The sequence below is a fragment of the Pezoporus wallicus genome, unplaced genomic scaffold (assembly GCF_028554395.1).
Source record: "Pezoporus wallicus isolate ANWC-B61680 ecotype Strahan unplaced genomic scaffold, APGP_CSIRO_Pwel_v1 contig_13071, whole genome shotgun sequence".
Taxonomy (NCBI): Eukaryota; Metazoa; Chordata; class Aves; order Psittaciformes; family Psittacidae; genus Pezoporus; species Pezoporus wallicus.
This window is the reverse complement of record NW_026641407.1, coordinates 420,441-440,023: the sequence shown is the minus strand read 5'-3', so window position 1 is coordinate 440,023 and position 19,583 is coordinate 420,441. Positions and strand designations below refer to the sequence as shown.

The following is a 19,583-nucleotide window of genomic DNA, read 5'->3' as shown; positions in this document are numbered from 1 at the left end:
GCAAAGGGAGGCTGAAAGGAGGGGTGTCCCTAAGGATGCCGTGACAGCACAGTTCGTGCTGGTAAGTGTGGGGGGACTTTGTACTTCCCAGCACGCTGGTACCACACAATCAGTCATACAGAGATGCACAGGCAGCCCGCACGCAGCCATCACTGCTTTCTCATTTTCTTTAATTAAACCCCGAAATTAGGGGATTTCACGGTGTTTCAGCCACTTTCAGTGCCTGCTTTTACAGGCGGCGGCAGGAAAACGCAATGACTGTACATGGCTGCCCCACACCAAAATCCATCTGCAAGTCGCTGCTTGGTTTTAGGCTGCAAAGGACGCAAGGAACTTCCTTCCCCAGCAAATATCCCAAGGACCCAGATCCTGATCCTGCCTGGAGCGGTGGCAAAGCTCCAGCCTGCTTGATGAGTGCCAGGGAGACGACTGTAACTTGGCAACGATGAGGGGGGTGAGGAAAACGTGTGTGTAGGTGGCAGGGGGCTGGGAAAGCCACTTCTTTCTCCTCATCAATGCCCCTAATGGTGTCAATACACCGGCGTAGCTCGAAGTGAGGCGAGAGGCGCACAACCTCCCCGCTTGCTCGTGAGCAGGGTCCCAGGGTGGTGGGGCAGCGACACAGTGCCACAGACTTCTTTTGCCCTCCGCTTTCGCCATTTTCCTCCTGCCTGTGAGGTGAACAGCTCCCGCCGGACGCCAGCCCGGTTCGGCGAGGACACCGCGACCTCCCCAACATGGCGGAACCAGCGACCCTGCCCTCACAAGATGGCTGCGCTTTCCCTCCACCTTCTCAATATGGCGCTCAGTCCCGTCCCCCCTCTCCCACCTCCTTCCTCCTCAACATGGCGCCCGCGGGAGCCCCGCGTCTGCCCTTCCCCAAATGGCCGCCGGAGCGGGTGCGCCGGGCCCCTCCCAAGATGGCGGCCGCGCTTCCCCGCTCGCAGAGCGCTTCCGGTGCGGCCTGGTGTCAGCGCCGCGGCCATGGCGGAGCTGACAGACGCGGAGCTCCGGAAGGAGCTGGTGGCGCTCGGTTACCGGCCGGGGCCCATCACCGCCACCACCCGCAAGGTCTACTTGAAGAAGCTGGGCTGCCTGCGGGCTGAGGTGGCGGCGGCCCGGCGCAGGGGCCGCGGAGCTCCGCACAGCCCGGCCCGCACCCCCGCCAGGCCGCAGCAGGCCTCGCCCTCGCGGCAGCGCTCCGGCTTCAACCTCAGCTCCACCGGGGCCGCCCGCGACAGTGAGGAGGAGGAGGAGGAAGAGGAGGAGGAGGAGGAAGGGGGGCGGCTGCCAGCGTCCCGCTGGGGGACGTCTGGGGAGGGCGGCGGGGTGGCCTGGGGGGACTCCCGGGGGTCTCCGCCGGGCCGCGGCGGAGGATTCGGCTCCAGGGCTGAGGGCGGCCCGTCCCGGGATGGCTTTGGGGGGCTGAGCCCCTCGGCGCAGTGGGGGGCGTCTGTGGAGAGAAGCGGGGCTGCCGGGGCCGGGCTGGGGCTGTCCCTGGGCGGGCTCGGGGGGCTGAGCTCCTCCTCACAGTGGGACGCGTCCATAGAGAGAAGCGGGGGCCTGAGCCCCACGTCCCAGTGGGACGCGGTTGCAGAGAGAAGCAGGGGGCTCGGCACCGGGCTGGGCACGTCCCTGGATGGGTTTCGGAGCTCAGGCTCCACGTCCCATTGGAGTACGCTTACGGAGAGGAGTGAGGAGCTCAGTGCTGGGTCAGAGCCGTCCCTGGATGGGTTTCGGGGCTCAGGCTCCTCAGCACAGTGGGGCACGTCCACAGAGAGAAGTGGGGGGCTCAGCAGTGGGTTGAGGCCATCCCTGGACAGGTTTCGGGAGCTGGATTCCACATCCCAGTGGAGCCCATCCGCAGAGAGAAGTGGGGGGCTTGGCATCAGGGCTGGGTCAGGGTCATCCCTGGATGGGGTTGGGGGGCTGAGCTCCACGTCCTCCTGGGGCTCCTTCACAGGCAGGAGCGGGGGGCTCGGCTCCAAGCCCCTTTCCAGCGATGAGGGCCTGAAATCCAGGAGCCATTGGAGCACGGTGGGAGGAGGAATTGGGGGGCAGAGCTCCCGAGCTCAGTGGGAGACGGCAGGGGAAAGGAAGGGGCTCTCTAATAGCTGGTGGAGAAGGGAAAGCGAGGTGACCCCCAGCACCCATTGGGGCACCTCGTCGGGAAGCTTGAGTCACCGGGTTGGGAGAGGGAAAGAGGACTTAGCTTCTGGAGTGGAGAAAGAGGCAGGCAGCTGGGGAGGGGGGTTGATGCGGCGGCTCCCATGGAGGGCTACCACTGATGCGGGGCTGGCCTCGGGGAGCTGGTGGGACAGGTCGGGAGCAGGACAAGGAGTAACCCCCCGGACTCGCTTGTTGCGGTCAGCCCCGAGGCAGCAGACAGAGGGAAAGGGCAAAGGCCTCGAGTACTACCTCTCCCAGTTCCTTTGCTTCGCCAGCGTCGTGCTGCTGCTCATTTTTGTGGGCATCCTCGTGGTGAAGATGATGGGGTCAGGCTGGCTTGACAAGAGAGAGGAGAACTGTACGTGCACTGGTTGCATCCTGGGTTTGAACTTCATTCTTCACCTTTCTTTTCTGCTTGCTTTTTATGACTTCCATCACCATCGCATTTATCATTCTCATTGCCATAACCTGACAGCTCTGCTCTTGTCCCCATTTCCATCTCCCTTTGCCCGTGGGAAATGTTGTTACTTATGGAAAGTAAGTCAAGTGTGTGCTTTTTTCCAAATGAATTTGGCCTTTGGTCCTTCAAAACCATGGGTTTTATGGAGAGTGACATTTCTGCTTGGCCAAGGATGTGTTTTATGGTTGTCCATTGTGTAACATAATGTCTGTGTAATTGCCCGTTGTGTGTTTTTAATGTTGGCCTCATCACAGCACAGCCTTTCGTGGCCTTTATCCTGGCACTACAGAGGTGGAATTGATTCTTCAGCACTTCGGGGGTGGCAGAGCTTTGAAATGAAAAGGAGCTTCCCTGTCTCCCAGTTTTTAAAGCAGAATTCCCCAGCTGGAACAGTATTGGAATGGAAGTGGTGCCATTCCATGGCTTTGAACTGAAAGAAGGAGTTTGGGTGCAGTTAGGAAGGTGCAAGTCCTTAAACTCAGCCTGCTGTAGGTGTTTGTGTGCTTTGCATGGGTATGGGTTGGGAAAGCTCTCCTGCTTTCTCCAAGTCACAATGAAACTCTCCAACGTCACTGTATTTCTAATGCAGCTTTTCCACCTTTGCTGGGTATTTTGAAACCAATGATATTTTGAAGCAAGGAATCTTGCAGCACAGCAGCAAATTCTGAAGTTCTCGAGTGGTTCAGATTGCTAGAAAGTGCTGCATGGTGGACCAGTGGCCAAGTTGTTGGGGCAGGAGGGAGCTGTTTAAACCAGAGGCCATAACTGCAGAGCTAACAGCTCCAGCTAAAATAAGCCCTCTGCTTTTGCCTTGAGGAGGCTTGATTTAAATCCCTGTTATCACCGTGATATTTCAGGTGACCGTGGCATGCAGCGAGTGGCATTACTAGATGGTAGAAGATCAGCGTGAAGGTGTGGGATAGTAAAGGAACATGAAATGTCTTGAACAGGAGCTGTTAAAACATTCAGAGCCCAGTTTTTAATTTCCAGCTGCACGGAATTCATCACTTGCACCCGTTTTATTTGTTTTGCTGCCTGCCAAAGCTGTGCTTTGAATGTGCTATTTGCATAGCAAGGTACTGTAGGGTGAGAGTCAGAACAGCAGAATCAGGCTTTAAAGTAGAGCCTTCTTATAAAAAGATAATTACTTTCTTGATCAAAGCTCTTGTTTTGCAGCCAACTAACTCACCCTCCCCTTCTCTCTCGTAGTTAATCTCTTGCCTGTGGATTGTGACAAAAGAACAGATGATGTAAGCATCTATTTATTTATCTTCAAGTACTGTGGCTTGGGGATTCTCACACAAGAGTAATTACTGTAGGTAACTTCCACTGATACCAGTAGCACAGCAAAATGATTAGTTCTGTTGGTTTACAGAAAAACTGTGGCTCGATGAGTTGGAATTAATGGGGCAGATTAAATTAGGGCTGTGTCTGAGACCCTGAAAGATAAAAATTTAAATTCCCAGTTACATGAATCAATTTCTTTAATATTGTAACAGAAGCGGTATTGGTTTGCAATAAAGCTGTGGTCAGCCTTAGCAGTACAAGATTTAATCCAACTAATTCCCTGAACTCCATCATGAAGGGTTTGTAGAGCCCTGTTTTTTTTTATCCTAATGTATTATTTGGAGAGAGAAAATTTTGCATTGGATTCAGAGTTATGGTTATGGGATGTTTTGGAGGCAAAGAATCCATGAGTGATCGGGCAGCTGTCTGGTGGTACAGCCTGGGCTGGGGATGCGCTCGCTTGATTTGACTCATGAACTGTGACTCTTTGCTGCAGGTGTGTTTAGTTTGAACTAGTGATGCATGACTGAGCCAAACACACTGCTGGTGTGTTGCTCTGGTATTTTTAGCTTTGTCTGACCATTGTCCTGTTGCTGCCAGCCTGTTCATGTTTGTTACCTGTTTCTGACTTTCAGTTCTGTCAAGCTAAACAGAAGGATGTAGTAATGAACGTGCTGCACGAGTTGTACAACTACTTATCCGTTCAAGCTGGTAAGTTCCAATTGGCATTCTAGCACGCTTGCGAGCATACAGCAAACTGCCTCTCCCAGCTGCCTGGACATTTTAAACCTCAGTTTGAAGAGTGGGGTTTCTGGAACTGTCAGTTCCACCTGAAGAGCTCTGAGAAAGTCAGGTAACAGAAAAATAGAGAAAGATGTGTGTATTCTGAATCGTGCTTAGCTAATGCCCTCATGTTAGTGTGCTCTTGTGGAGTGGTCCTTATTTGCACTTGATACGTTTGGAATGTGGGGTAGAAATACTCCGGTTTATGGTTTTCTTCTACCAGCATCATGAAATTGTCTTCAAGGCACTCAGAGCCAGTAAGTGTAAGCTGATGTGTTCTTACAAATAAAGCTAAAGCAACTTAAGGGATTCAGCTCTGCTGAAACACAGCAGCTGATGATGTGAGTGCCTCTTTTATTCTCAGTGCAGACTAAAACAGGCTGTCTTGGCTGAGGAGCTGACGGAGCACACCAGTTCCTCCAGTCTCTACTATGTTCGAGCAAATCTGGCCTATAACTAGTATTTTGTGATGGAGAAGGCTGCTAGATATGCAGTGTGTGAGTAGTAACTTGTTTAGCAAGATATGTAGTGTTAATCAGTAAAAGTCCTTAAGTTCCATTTACTAGATTTCAGACCTCAACAAGGCTGAAGTCTTTAGATACTTAAGCTTCATAGAATTTCTAAATCTCTTCAGATCAGACCAGACTGCAGAATTTCCATCAGTTTTACACAGTCTCTCAGCATATTTGCTTGGTCAGCTTTGTGAAGCAAGATTTAGATGTTCCTCACCAGCGTTCTTCTGCCTGGGTAGAAAGTAGAGCTGTGATTTAGGCTCCTTGAAAGCATTTTGAATGCTGATCGTTGACTCCAACACTGCAGTCTTTGATACCTCATGGAAGGAGCCCTTCTGCAGGGTGTTAGGTCAGAGAGGTGGTTATGTACTCCAACAGTATTTTTCCCCTCATTCTGTGTGGAGGAGCTCACACATTGAAGCATGAGGTTTGATTGCCCTTATCCAACCTATATGCAGTGGCTGAGCATTTTATCAAGAGTCATAATCTTACCTGCCAACAGTATAAATCTTATCTTGTAATCATTTTGCTTGGAGGTATAGCCAACTTTGAAGGATAGCATTCCTGGACACTTCAGTGTGTTTCTGAAGTGTTGAAAGGCTTTTTTTTCATAACATTATTTTTCTTTGACTTTTTTACCAGGTAATTTTGAATGTGGAAACCCTGAGAATCTAAAAAGCAAATGCATTTGGGTTAGTGAAGCAAAGGATCATGTGGTGGTGAGTAGGCTGTGAACAGCTATTGTTATAACATAGTGCTTTGTCTCTTATAAGGCAATAAATAATAGATACTGAAGTGATTCACCATCTGTTTTACTTCCTTATCCTGTTCTGATTCTTTCCTCTATCTCTAGCTTCCCCTTTGGCCAGGCCTGTTCTCAGCAGTTCTTTTGAATAATCTCCTACATCTCTGGTTCAGCCCCTGTAAATCTAACTTAATGGTTTGTTGTTTCACCATAGTCATCAGTCTTCTGAAACCAGAATTTTCCTTGGATTGAGGGCTGGGCAGAAGAAGGATTTTTCTATACCCCAGAGTGTCAGAAGATAGACTGCTTTGATCTAGTATTCCATTTCTTTCATGGTAAACTGTCAGCAAGATTATGTTGTATTTAGTGGTTAGTCTTAACGGTCTGGGCTAGTGTTATTTCACAGAGTGCTTCATGCATCACCTACTGTAGTCAGAAGACTTTAGTCCGGGCAGACCTTCAGATTTGGTTTTCCTTCCTTCAGTTTGCAGAATTATGATAAGAATTAACCCAGGGACAGACCCTATAGAATGAAACTACTGTAATGAAGTAATGTCACTTGGTATTTTAAATGAATGGAGAACTAATCTTTTTATGGGTTCTTCTGTCCAGAACATAACTGGTAGTTCCCCACAGAAGTTTGAAGCTGCCCTGCACTGGATACTAAACAGTAACAAGGATTTAGGAATATGGTAAGTAGAAGCCCACTAAATTACGTTTCTGGGTATCGGCTGAGAGATAATTTGACATCCTCTTTGGTTGTGCCCTAAAAGCTGCCATACCTCGTTAGATTTCAGAAGACAGTCTGGGTCTGGCTTTGTCACTGATTGCTGGGCAAGCTTCCAAGTGAAAAGTACAGCCCCGCAGCAAAAACTGGCAACTGAGCTCACTCCTGGGGAGCCTGTTGCCCAGGCTTGCACTGCGGGACATTGCATTCATGGACATGCTGTCTTCCAGATGAGCTGTACCTCTGAGGTCGGGGCTATCAAAGGTTGTGTTGTGCTTCCTGCAGGGTTTAGATGTGGTGGTCCTGGTGTCCTGCCCATGGTCCTGGGACATCAACATGCTGCTTCAGTTTGCCCGTGGAGCCACTTTCCTCAAGAAAACTTTTCTTTAGCACAGTTACTGGAGACAGAGCTTCAGTATTGTCTGAAACTGCGTCCTTTGACCAAAGGGTTTATTAGACAGCAAAGCACTTTCATCAGTAGGTAACATCACTCATGCTTTGAAATGCTTTGGAGCAAGTCCTGATGAGAAGGAGAGGAAAATGGATTGTTGCATGGTATCTTCAGTGTCAGTTGTCTTTCTGGCAGAACACACAGTACATGTTGAAATGACTGCTCTGACTGATTACGTAGGCTGTTGGTCAGTCATCAGTGGGGTTTTTTTTCTCTTTAGTTTCTCAGCTAGCAGTCTTCTTCAGTACATGAGAAATCAAGAGAAATACAATTTTTTTCAGGTAAAGAAATACAACATTTGGGCCATTCCTTAATGGAGGGCTGTTATCCAGAGTCTGCAGACATCATTATCTTCCTCTGGGAAGTGTGGGCTGCCTCCAGACTGTGTTAACTCTGAAGCCTAACATTTGTCTGCATTTTTAACATTGCTAAACGTATCTCTGATTAAATGAATTGTAACAGTAGTAATGCTGGAGTTGGTGGGTATACCTTGTATGAATTCCCACTGCTTGATGTTAGCTGAAAAGCTGCAGTGATCTAAGGATCAGACAGTGTCTACTGCTTTGATTATTGCTGTGTGGCAGATTCCCAGGACAGGACGTAGTTTCCTTAGTGACAGGCTTGGATTTGCAGGTGGGCTGGGATCCAGAGTTTTGGAGTTCCTATTTTTACAGAGGAACAGTGCTCATGTTAGGAGCTGTGTGGTACAAAATCCTCCCATTTTCTGGTTTTCATAATTAGCTCTCCACATGGATTCACTTCCAGGCCGTCTGCGCAGCATCAGAGGGAGTTCAGCACGCTTCAAAACCTGCTTGTAGCAAATGCTATGTGAGATTATTTGTCTAGGTGCTAGTCTGAGAGGCAGAACTGAAAATGAGCTCTCACTGGGTTCTTCTGCTGCATATTTAAAGTATTTTCATGGAATTTGGGTTGTAAATAAAACAAGGGGGTGGGAAACAGCAGCGTGTCTCCAGCTACTGTAGAATCCAGTAACCAGAGACAGCACTTTGTGAGCTGTGCAGTAGTAAATTGAGAAAACGCCTTCAACTAATAGGTTATTCATGGCAAACACAGAATGAATTAGTAGCTTAAAAAATAAAATCCCCTTTAGTCCAGTTCCTCTGATGGCTCTCACTTGGGTTTCTTGCTGCCTGTTGGCTAAGAGTATCTAAGAGGGAAACGGCATCAGTGTAGATCTGTGTATAAAGAAGCAAGTTAAAGCATCTCGGGCAGCACAGCAGGTGTGTGGAAGGGATTTTGCAGGAGGATGTTATGGCTTTTGCCAGGAATTCTATCCAAAGGTGTGTCTGTTCTCAGTGCAGATGCACTTGATGCGTTGTCACCTTTTTAGCTAAACTGTTTATGCTCATCTGTGCCGAGGAAAACAGTGTAACCTCCCTGGACACTGACAGCCTCCCTCAACCGCTCTCTCTGCAATTGCTGCTGAGTGACTCAGTAAACATTTCCATTTCTTCGTGCTGGGAGGTGGGAATCCAATTTAAAGTTTAATCTTGTGCACGCTGAGAGGTGCTGTCAGAGAGGCTGCAGAGGGAGACTTCAGTTTACCAGTGGGAGTTCCAGCCCTGCTGCCTTTTCTAAAGCCATATCCCTGCCTTGCTATGCAGCCAGTCCCAAAATGTTCTGGAAAGAGTTGCTGCAAGGATGTTGGTGTATTTTCTGTGTGGTGTACAGAACGAATTACTGCATCTGCAGTCTGTTTGTTCTTCCTGTCTTGATTAAAGACTGCAGTTGGAGTGCCTGTTCTGTTCAGTGAAGATTTTCTGCCTCTTCTCATCAGGTTGAAAGGCAAAGACCTTTCAGAACAAGTGACCAAAGTGGAGGAAGTGTTCTGTCTTGAATCAGCCCATCCTCAGATGGGCCTTGGCTGCCGTTTCCGTCGGGCAGTGGTCACTGCTATCATGAACCTCTTCCTGTTCTTCTGGTGTAAGTCATTGATGCTGGTAATCAGCTTCTCCCCTTGCTAGCTGTAGAGATGAACCTGTGTGCACACATTCTCCCAGCTATATGAAGGTACAGACAGAGGTGAAGTGAATCTGCTGATGAGTTAATTTCTAATTAACCTTTGTTCTGGCAGCAGAGAGAGACCTGTAGACCTGCTCTTGTGCTGTGAGTGCTTAATGCTTACTTTAAATCAGAAAGCTGATTAGCTCTCTGGGTATTCCTCGAGTACCCATTACTGTGGTCTGCAAGATAACTCTGCTAACCTATCTAAAAAATGAGTTTTTTCTTTCTTTACTCGCACTAAGCTGCAAAGTCTTCTGGCCTCTTTAATAGTGACTTGTAGCATTTCAGTGTAAGAGGTTTTATTGGAATAGTCCATCATGCCCCAGCTGTGACAGAGGTCTTACTGAGCGCAGTGATAACGAGAGATGAGTGTTGACTAGGAGAGTTTAGAATCTAGCCAGACAAGGTGGGGTGAAAGGGGATAGTTATGTTTATTGCAGAGACTGAGGTACTAAAGTTAGCTCATGTTGTAACGGGGGCATTTGTCAGTGCTAAACCTTCAATATAGATCTCCTGAATTTCAGGCTGGCACTGGAGCCTCAGGCTTTATTTCCTTATCAAGCAGCTATCTTCGGAGCACTGAAGCTTGACAGTCTTCCTAAGTGGTTATTGTGGGGGAGGCCTCTTGCAAAGAGATAGCTCTGGGACTTAAGAGAATTGAAGCCCTGTGGTTGTGCTGAGATTTCTGATGGGGGCAAAAAGACCTCCATGATGAGGCCTTCTGACCACCTCTTCCACATCCACACGTGCTCTTCTGCTGCAGGTGGTGTCAGCACCAAGGGTTTTGCAGGGTGCCGCTGTGCTGGTGAACAAAATGAACTGCTTGGATTCAGCTCCAAGCAGGCTGGGGTAGCAGGGAGCGAAAACTGCCTCTGGGGAGAGGCAGTGTCAGAAATAAACCTGCTAGCATCCAGCAAGTACATGTCTGTCGGTAACTGAATTCCATTTCTTTTTATTCTCCTAGGTCTGATAACTCTTTGGGGGATCCTGCTCTTCCTTCGGTATCGCTGGCGGAAGATGGAGGAAGAGGAACAAGCCATGTATGAAATGGTGAAGAAGATCATAGGTAGAATCGAGTAGCTCTGTAAATGCAAATAGCCCCTTTTTCCTCTGTGCAATGTTGAGGTCTCTCACTGTCCTGTCCTCTTGCCCTCCAGCTGTTGTCCAGGACCACTATAAGGAATGGGAACGGAATTTGGAGCGTTACCCCTATGTTGGAATTTTCCATGTTCGGGACAGCCTCATCCCTCCTCAGAGCAGGTGAGCTGAATTCTGTTCATTAAGGAGGGCTGTCAGCATGATGTTATTCAGCTCAGCTGAAAAATGCAGTTACAGGGCAGCAGACCATGCGCAGGCAATTGATGGGAAGCTGGGCTGCAAGGAGTCTGTCTGGCTTTTCAGTTTATAAGGGATTTTGACATAACTCAGGCTATGTCTTAACCTGCTGCAGATTAATGTGACAGTCCTGGGGCTGATATTTTGTGCAGTCACACAGGTGTACTGTCAATGTGCTATCAAACAGTAATTGGATTTTGTTCTGCTTGGGCATGGAGCATCTGATTTTCTCCCCTTCATCTCATGTATGTAAGATGCTATCTTCTTTCTCAGCCGTACCTTATTCTCCCAACAGGTGCTGTGCTTTTCAGAACAAACCTTCCCATGAATTGAATAGGGGACTGGGAGGATCTCCTGAAGTGGTTGCGTATGTTGCTGCCTAGAAAGTTACCAGTTCAAGTTGGGCAGCTTGAAAGGGAGATACAGTGAGATGGCTGGTTTTGGTGCTTTGTGGTCGAGATAGTTGCTCCAGGGGCCAGAGGGTGCAGCCTGGTTCTCAGTGGTTTATGTGGTGCTTGCTCCATCTCTTCATGAGTGTTGTGTTTTAGTTAAATGGAGCTACTTTGTTCTGATGACACAGCACGCTGTGTGTGCTGCAGAGTCTTAAACATCCTCAGTCTCCATCAGCCACAAAACTCCTTTTCCTCCTAGTGGTAATTCCAGCTGGTTTGAGCTGGTCTGTATGTGTGTGACACCCAGAATTACTAGACATCGATTCAAAACTGGGGTGAAGTTCAGTTTGTCCTCCCTGGGCCGAGCTATCTCTGCACATAGAATGGGTGAGGGCGGTTTGCTAATAGAGTCCCTTCACAACGCAAATTGAGCTTGAAATTCAGGGCAGTCATCAAGTGCTGGTACTGAGATAGGGGCTCATCTTCTCCCCCAGGCAGGACCTGTGTTTTCATGTCCTGGCCTGAAATTGCCTCTACGCCAGAGTTCTGGTTTAATCCCCTTTACTGTCTGCGCAGGGAAGGGGAGGCAGCTAACGGTAGCTTGATGAGCAAGCACAGTTGCTGTAAGCAGGAAAGCACAATGGGGAGATGATTCTCATCTGTTTTCCTTTTCTTGCTGTTTCTTGCAGAAAAAAAATGAAGCGGGTGTGGGAGAGAGCTGTGGACTTCCTGGCTTCCAATGAGTCACGGATTCAGACAGAGTCACACAGGGTAGCGGGAGAGGATATGCTGGTGTGGAGATGGACTCAGCCTTCTTACGTCTCGGATTCAGAGCACTGAAGAGGAGCAGGAGTTGAGCAACTGTTGATACGGACCTCGGCAAGGGGACAGTCCCCTCTCTGGTGGTGGGAAAGAGCAGGTCATGGTCCTGATCTCCTGGGGTGGGGGATTGCACGTAGCTGTTTGCTCTTCTTTCTGAAAATCTTCACACACACAAATTCAGGGCAATAATGTTGGCTTGGAGAGAAGATGGGCTTGAGATGAGAAGCTAGAATTGCACCAAAGTTAGCCTTCCAGCAGATGTCTGGCTTCCAGGAGCAAGCAAACCTAGACCAACTTGAAAACAATATTAAAAAGGCCTATCTGATGTTGAGGGACTTGGGATCTCTCTGACAAAGCCTTGCAAATTTGACCTCAGTTCTGCAAAGGCCAACTGGTGGCAACGTCCATCAGGGAATGTGTTAAAGAAGGTTAACATTTCCCATGGAAACACTAGGGTGGGAGTTCAGCTGCATTTGTTTTTATCAATACAAAAGAGTGAGGAAAGCACTTAGTGAGGAAAATGTGTTGGCTTCACCCTTTAACAAATGGGGAAAAGGGGGCAAAATTAGGTGAAGGTAGTCCTAGAGGGAGGGCAGTCTGACGTGCCTTGGGGGTTTGGGCTGGGTTGGGTGGGCTGGAAGAGTGCTTGTGACCCTGTTACACTTCTTAAGTCTGCAGTCTGTGTGCTTTATGATTTCTGGGAGGGGTGGGGGGAATTTGGGTGGAAAATAAAGGATATAGGAAGCTTCCAAAAGCGCTTTCTTGTGGCTACAGCCAAAGGGGCTGCTTCGTGGGCTATTAAAGAGCAGCTTTAGAAAGGCTATTAGGGCTGAATGTACATGTTTATCCTGGGCAGCTGCAATGTGTGTGCTGTGTGTCAGAGCAGAGACGTACCAGGCGTGCAGCATGGGGGTGGGATTGCTGAGTCAGTGTTCCTGCAGCCTCACAGTGGGTACAAGGAGCACTGATCAATCCTCTGTTCATGCTGCAGGCGTCGTATTTTGTAATCTATAATAATTTCTTTACTTAAGTTTCTCTTTATGTCCAGCAAAAGTGTTTGTTTCAAAGAAAATAGCACCAGTGTGTGGCAGTTTAGGCTATAGGCAGAGATACTGCTGATCTGCTCTTCCCAATAACTGTAAAAGAGCTCGCCAAGACAGCAGGGACCAGTTTAATTTCTGGCATAAGGTGGCAAAACCTGCAGGGAAGCCAGCTCTCATTTGAGCCTGTGTCACCGTGGATGTGGTTCTCCTCAGCACACGGGCACTGTGTGAATGCCCATGTTCATCTCTGGCCCTGGATGTGTGCTCAGCTTCCTCCCCAGGCTCTGGGTTGGCTTAGAACGGCTGCCAAAGCCCTGCTCTAGCGTTGCGGGCTGCTGGTGCCACACACAAGGTGGGTTCCTGGTGCCAGTCCCTGCTCACCTCTGGGTATGAGGTCTGCTTGGGTGCGTTTCCCACCTGCACACCCCACAGGCTGCTGCTGCAGGGCTGCAGAGACCCCTCGGGTACCACCAAAGCGAGTGGAGGGAGCGGATCTCTCCAGGAACAAAGCACGGGGAGGTCTTTCCCATGAAATAGGAAATGATCTGCGTGGAGTTGACTCTGACCCCGTATTTTTGTTACGGTCACAAAGGGAAGGTGTTTGAATGGAAGAGGAGATTCCCACTTGTCTTTGAGACAGCGACCAGCGTCTTCCACTGTTAATAAAATAGGGACTAAAGCGAAGGCAGTCTTGGTTCTGCTGAAGTGCTGTAACGAGTTCCTCGCTGCCGCCATGGAATCCTTGCAAACACCGGTGCCTACGTTCTTAAGCCTTTTTAAAATGAATTTGTGGGGTTTGGCTTAGCTTTTTTTTACCCGTCCAAATCCAGAAGTGAAGAGTCAGGCATTGCAGTCATCTTTTTGTATTCAACTTGGTTTTGTAGAATAAATGTCACTGGCTTGGTGCTGTTCGTATGTTCAGTTTAGCTCTGTAAATCAATACATACAATAAATTTATAACGAATGCTTTGTTACCTTTATTTTGATGGAGGAGTCACACATTGTTCCAAGTGTTCTGCTCGGGCAGAGCAAATAAATCCTGCTCCAGGGAGCTCAGGGTTTCTAAGAATAAGACTGAAGATGGCACGGGGCTGGCGTGACAGCCTAAGGAGACCGTGGCTCCTGTGATGCCGGAGATCACGGTGGTGGCAGCAGCCTCAGGTGTTTGCCTGCACGTTCAATCTGTGTTTTGGGAGCACTTGGCATTAAGCAGAGATGTGGATGGAAGCTGTTCCGCTGTGTTTTGTGGAGGTTCACAGCTGGGAGGGTTGTGAGATTAAATAGTGCTTGAGCAGGTTGAGCAGTACTCCTGTAGCCCAAAGCAAGCAGTTATTTCTGGAGAGGATGGGATGGTGCAATAGGCTGTGGCAGCTGAGTGGGGGTGTCCCAAGCTCCATGTGTTTTGTGCTCATTCTGTGCAAGGCAGATCCCTCACACGTTGGGTGGCTGAAGTGAACAGCTGCTCCCAACAATCCTGACTCTGGGCTGAGTGACTGATCCTATTATTGCATCATCCTCAGGCCATGGCTTTTGGGATGTGATGTGAAGTGCCAGGTGATGCTGCAGGGAGACTGGGAAGTACTGAGGGAAGTGTTTGGTTCGGTGCTGGAGTGGGATGGACTCTAAGGGCCCTTCACTGCCCATGCTCACAGTCTGCTGCTCATCACTGGACACGTCACTTCCCTCCTTTTGTCCCAGGGCTTCATAGGCTTTAAGCAGGGTGGTTACAAAGCACTGTAAAAGGATGGGAGCTCAGGTGGGTATTGGATGGTCGTGGATACTTAAGGAAAAAGGCAAGAAGCCAAGTCTTGGACTGTGTTTCAGATCCCTGGTGAGCAGAAGACACGCAAGTGCAGCTTGTCTACAGGACCTGTTTCCTTGTGTGTTTTCAGTTCCTCTCCCATCCATGTCAGTGACTCGACTCCTGCCACCACGAGCTCCAGGTTCCCCCGAGCCTGCTCCTGAAGCAGCACGAGCAGTCCGTGAGTCAGCGCTGCGTAACTCCTGTGGACACGGTTGATTCACCCGTGGTTGGTTCGAGAAGCGCTTCCTTAACCTCCTACTGCAGGTCTGGGTGACAAAGGGGGAGATCTCCACCGGTGCAGGAGGAGGTTGGCTCCGTGGCTGCTATGGAAGTTGGTGGGAGCTGGTTACCTCCTCCCTGCTGTGGAGCTGTTGCTAAGGTATGGGAACAAAAGGCAATGCAAGGCTAAATCTCTCCGCTGAACCTGCGCTCCTGTTCAGATGCTTTTACTCAGCGTGGGTTGCTAAGTTACAGCTGAAATACATTCAAGGTTAGGAAATAGTCTTCAGCTTGGTGTAATTACACGTGCCAGAGGATGTTTGCTTTCAGCCAAGCTGCCGTGATGTTTTCTGCAATAGTCTTCTCCCCGTGTCCCTTCCTTGATGAGCTGTCATGACAGCCGAGAAGAGGAGTTTTGTGCCAAGCTCCTGCCGTTCCATACAAGCAGTGCTGATGGTTTCTGCGGTACCAGCAGTTTTCCCAGAACCCCAGGTCCGTTCAAAGGAAAGGCAGTAGCTGGGTGCTTCATCCCTGCCCTGCTCTCCTTCCAGCTCACACCCAGCCAGAGCCAAACTTCCCCCTCTTAGTTTCTTGCAGTGTTAAGTCCCTATAAATAAACTCTCCAGCGGTGGAGCTGATAAAGCCGTGGCATCCCTTACTGTCAGAGAGGAAATCTGTACCAACCAGGCATCTAAAATGAAATTGCCCCTTTATCTTTTCATTTCCTGCTTCCATTTAAAGCCTTTCCCGTTGCATGTTTCGTCTCCTGCTGACACGACAGCTCATGCTGTGCCTTGTTTATGGGGCGCTGTGCCAGTTCTCCTGGAAAGATCAGCGTGAACCGGAGAGGAAACAGCACAATCCCGGCACTGCCAGTGGGTCCTGCCCCAAGGCACCTCCCTCGGGCACAGCCCCATCGCTCCCCAGTGCCCACCTTGGGATTTGACTTCAGTGAAGCTCCAAGAACAGCCTCCAGGTAGGTGCTGGAATGGTTTCTGTGCACGTTACTGAACGAACCCTCACTACAGCAGAGCACAAGGCCCAAGTCCTGGCCTCACCTCCCACCTGTGCCCTAACAGAGCAGTTCTTCCTGTAGGAAACATGGGTGTTTTGAATTGGCTCTAATCAGTGAGGAGGCCCCAGTGGGCTTTGGAAACCTCACCTGGCTTCGGGCTCACCCCAGGGCAGAGCGTTGGCTCCGTGCTCTTGCATGGCAGGACACTGGAGCTGCTGCTGATGGAGGTGACTGCCTGCTGCAGGACCACATCCGGTGTTTAAACACCCTTAGGGTGGTGAGGAGCTGCTGGCTGGGGCAGGAGCTGGGCTGGGCTCATAGGATGCTCCTGAGCCACTTCCATGTCAAACCAGTTGGAAGCAGGTCCTTGTGGAGGTCCCTGAGCATCCTCTGCGAGAGCTTTGGGATGGGGGCTGCAGTCTGCAGTGCCAACCAAGGGTAATCATAGCTGCACGTCTGTAATTAGCTCCTAATTAGCACAGTTTTAATGTGAGGCAGGGCTGCTCCAACACGAGATTGCTTCAGGTAACACTTGCATTAAAAATACACAGGGTACCCAGCAGGATGGACCTTGGCCAAGGACAAAGGTGTGTGCTGGCAAAGGGGCCTCAGGGGACTTTCTGACACTATTGCCTTCTGCTGGGCTGGGCTGTGAAGCTGTTGGTGGGGATGCACCACGGTGGCCTTGCACAGTGCCCAGCTCAGCGATTTTTCCTTCAGAAACCAAGCTTATTGAGGAGAAAAAGGCATTTTCCTGAGCTAAAACAACTCAGCATAAAGCAGAGGGGAGTCAGGGCTCAGGAATCTTTGTTTCATCCCTGTCTTTGATCTCAGCCTCTGCTCCTGACCATCAGTTCGATCCCTCTGCTCCCCATGAGCTTGTTTTCTCTCCTCCAGTTAGTGAGAATTACCACATCCATCAATCCCTATCCCACCAGCGAGGTTTTCCCCCCCCAACCTCCTGCTGTTTGGCTGTGAAGCCCAAACCCACCACAGCTCGTGGGGCCCAGCATGGGCACTGCTTTGCTGATGTCCTCGAGTTACTGATGGGGACTGGGATGGGGTGATGAGAGCGGAAACCCCCTCCTTATCCTATGGGATGCCTGGACTGGGTGTGCTGTGCAATCTGCTACGTAACACACAGCTCCTGCGTGATTGGGATGCGTGGGGACGTCCAGAACCCTCGGCATGCACTGGATCGGACCCAGCAGTGGGTGCTTGGAGGGGGACAAGGGACACGGGCTGTCCTAGGGAGCTCCCTGGAAGCCAGCATCCATCCGGTCCTGCTGGGACGGGATCAACAGCAGGGGAGGGCTTGTCCGGGCAGGAAAGTGGAAAACAGCCCGGGAAAGAGCAGCAGTTGTTTTCCTGGAGAGCCGATTGCACAAGAGATCCACGGTGCGGGACGCCAGCCCCTCGCCTCCATCCCGGCCCCTCTCATGCGCTGCTTCCCTTTAACACCCGAGGCTGCTTCTCCCCCCTTGAGCTCAGCTGTCAGCGGGACATAGCATGCGCCTGCCAGCCCCACTGCGGTCAGGTGATGGCCCCAACGTCCTGGCTCTCCCCATGCCCTCGTCTCTCAAACCTGAGGAGCAGGCACAAGTTCATCGCTGAGCCCGGAGCGGCCGCGCACGGCACCCAGGTGAGGTCCTGCATCAGCACCGGCCGCACGCGTGGTGCTGGGTGGTGGGGAAGCCTTAGGAAGGTTCCAGCTTGTGGGAAGGGACCGGAGCAGGGGGCAGCCGGTACCGGGAGGACACGGAGGAAAGCTCTGGAGCAACCCGGATCTGCAGCTAATGAGCCTGGCTCTGCATTGCGCTCATGGCATTGCCAGAGAGAGCGCTGGGCAGCAGAGGGGTGAAGGGGGTTTAGTGTGAAAGGCACAAAACAGGCAGGGGGATAAGGAAGCTTGTGCCTTTTCCCATGGGACGTGGTAGCACCGTCCTGCCGTCCAAAGGCACGTTCCCATATCCTGCCGCTGCCCCACTCCGTAGCCCAATGCCCGTGCCAGCCCCAGGGATGGGCAGGGGGCTGCCAGCACAAGACCCGGCAGCTCCTGTCCCTTCCCATTGATCCTGCTGCTTCCCACAAAGCAGCCAAATAAATCCTTCAGTGCAGCAGCTTTGCTTGCTTCTGCATGAGGGATGTGGGGACCAGACATCCATTTTATGACCATCATCTTCCGTCAGGAAAGGAAACGTAAGATAAAGGAGCTGAGGGTTTCTGCCGGCAAGGATTTATGGCAGGATGGTTGCAGCTGGGTTCCTTGCCAAGAGCGGAGCTTTCTGCTGCCACCATGGTGCTGCCCTGCAACTATTTCTGACTGGCTGTAGCCAAGGGAAGAGCAGGAAAGGCAGGTTTGAAGGTTCACTGAAGGTTGCAGCGTGTTTGCCTGCCCCTGCAATCAGCCCAAGTCTGCCTTGAGCCCTGTGGGGATGGGCGCTGAGCTGGAACCAGAGGGATTTTCCTTATGGCCAAGGAGTTTGGAGGGATAAGGTGAAAGATTGAAGGGAAATGAGCGACTGGGCTTTGGCTTTGCAATGGGCACTGGCACCCTGCTCTTGGGCTGGGCTGGTGCTCGGTGCAGGGGCTGGGTGTGATTCCGGATGAGCTCCAGTACCAAGAGCTATGGATGCAGGAGAGCTCTTCAGATTAACAGCTATGTGCTTTTCTTGCCTTTTAATGGGATATAAAGAATAATTAGCAACCAACTTGAGATCCAACTTCACAGCAGGGTCCCTCGGGATGCTCCAGAAAGCCAGGTCCTCAGGGGAAAGGTTCTGACCATGACATGTGAGACCAAGAACATGGTCCTGTGCTGACAGAGCGCTTGGTTTTCAAGTGATTTCGCTTTTAATATCCCAAAGTATTCCTGCTAAGCTCCTCACACACCATTGTTGGTGATGCAGGTTGGGCTCGGGCCTGTGATGTACTGGAAGGGAATCTGTGCAATCTGACAGTGACCACAGGGATGCCTGTTGAGGTATCTCAGGCTGTCTGGATATAGAAGGGAGTTCTCCACATAGGGACGTATTCTTCTTCCCCAGTATTTCCTGAGTCCTCTTTATCTGCAGCGCCTTGGGTTGCTTTCTGCTTTTGCTTTTATTTCTTTTAGCTGGGGGGAAATATTCAGGTTTTCATGGTTTTTTTTTTGGTGAGGATTCGGGTTTATTTGCAATTCTGTGTATTTTTAGTGGTGTAAATATCCCGCGGCCCACGCGATAACCTGAGCCGGCAGCAGGGATTTACTGCAGGGTGTCTCGTTTCGGAGGGGCTCGGGAAGCGTTTGCAGTAACATTTACCTGCTCTGAACGGGCAGGAGGCTTTGGCCCACGAACTAAACGTAAAGAGCCCCTTTCTCTTACTGCAGAGGGCAGATGCTCTGAGTTTTGCTTATGGGAAACCAGTAAAAGACAGCTCAAATGGTGGGCTTTTAACCCCAACTCATCTGTGGGTGATGTCAGCTGAGTTCCAGCCTTGGACTCTCTCTGGTGCAGTAAATAGCGGACTGAATCCTGCTGCGCTCCAAAGAGCTGTTATAATAAATCCTCTTGCTTTTTGCTTTTTCTTCCTTCTTTTTAAGGGGTGGGGGGGTGGGGAGGAACCACCTAAAGCTCAACAAAGCTGCAGCTTTCAAGGGAGAAATCCTCTTTCCAAGTTGCCACAACTCCTCCAAATGCTAAATGCTTTGATTCACTTCCAGCGAGGCTCTGAAGAGCTGCTTTCTTCCCCGGCTCAAAAGCACTCATCGAAGGGGCCAGGCTTTCTTCCCGTCCACGCTGGTAATTGTGGAG

At 50.3% G+C, this 19,583-nt stretch overlaps 1 protein-coding gene across 2 annotated transcripts; it reads left to right on the top strand.

The window, feature by feature from the left end:
- The first annotated feature begins 914 nt into the window (after window positions 1-914).
- On the top strand, window positions 915-12,182 carry LEMD2 (LEM domain nuclear envelope protein 2). 2 transcript variants are annotated; one of them, XM_057423552.1, is made up of 9 exons: window positions 915-2,527; window positions 3,839-3,879; window positions 4,552-4,627; window positions 5,854-5,930; window positions 6,569-6,648; window positions 8,933-9,078; window positions 10,124-10,225; window positions 10,317-10,419; window positions 11,576-12,182. In XM_057423552.1, the coding sequence occupies exons 1-9, from the start codon at window positions 985-987 to the stop codon at window positions 11,724-11,726; spliced, it is 2,319 nt and encodes a 772-aa protein (XP_057279535.1). In that variant the 5' UTR covers window positions 915-984; the 3' UTR covers window positions 11,727-12,182. The 2 variants fall into 2 exon arrangements, with proteins under 2 accessions (XP_057279535.1, XP_057279536.1); XM_057423553.1 differs by lacking the exons at window positions 8,933-9,078; window positions 11,576-12,182.
- Window positions 12,183-19,583: the final 7,401 nt, after the last annotated feature.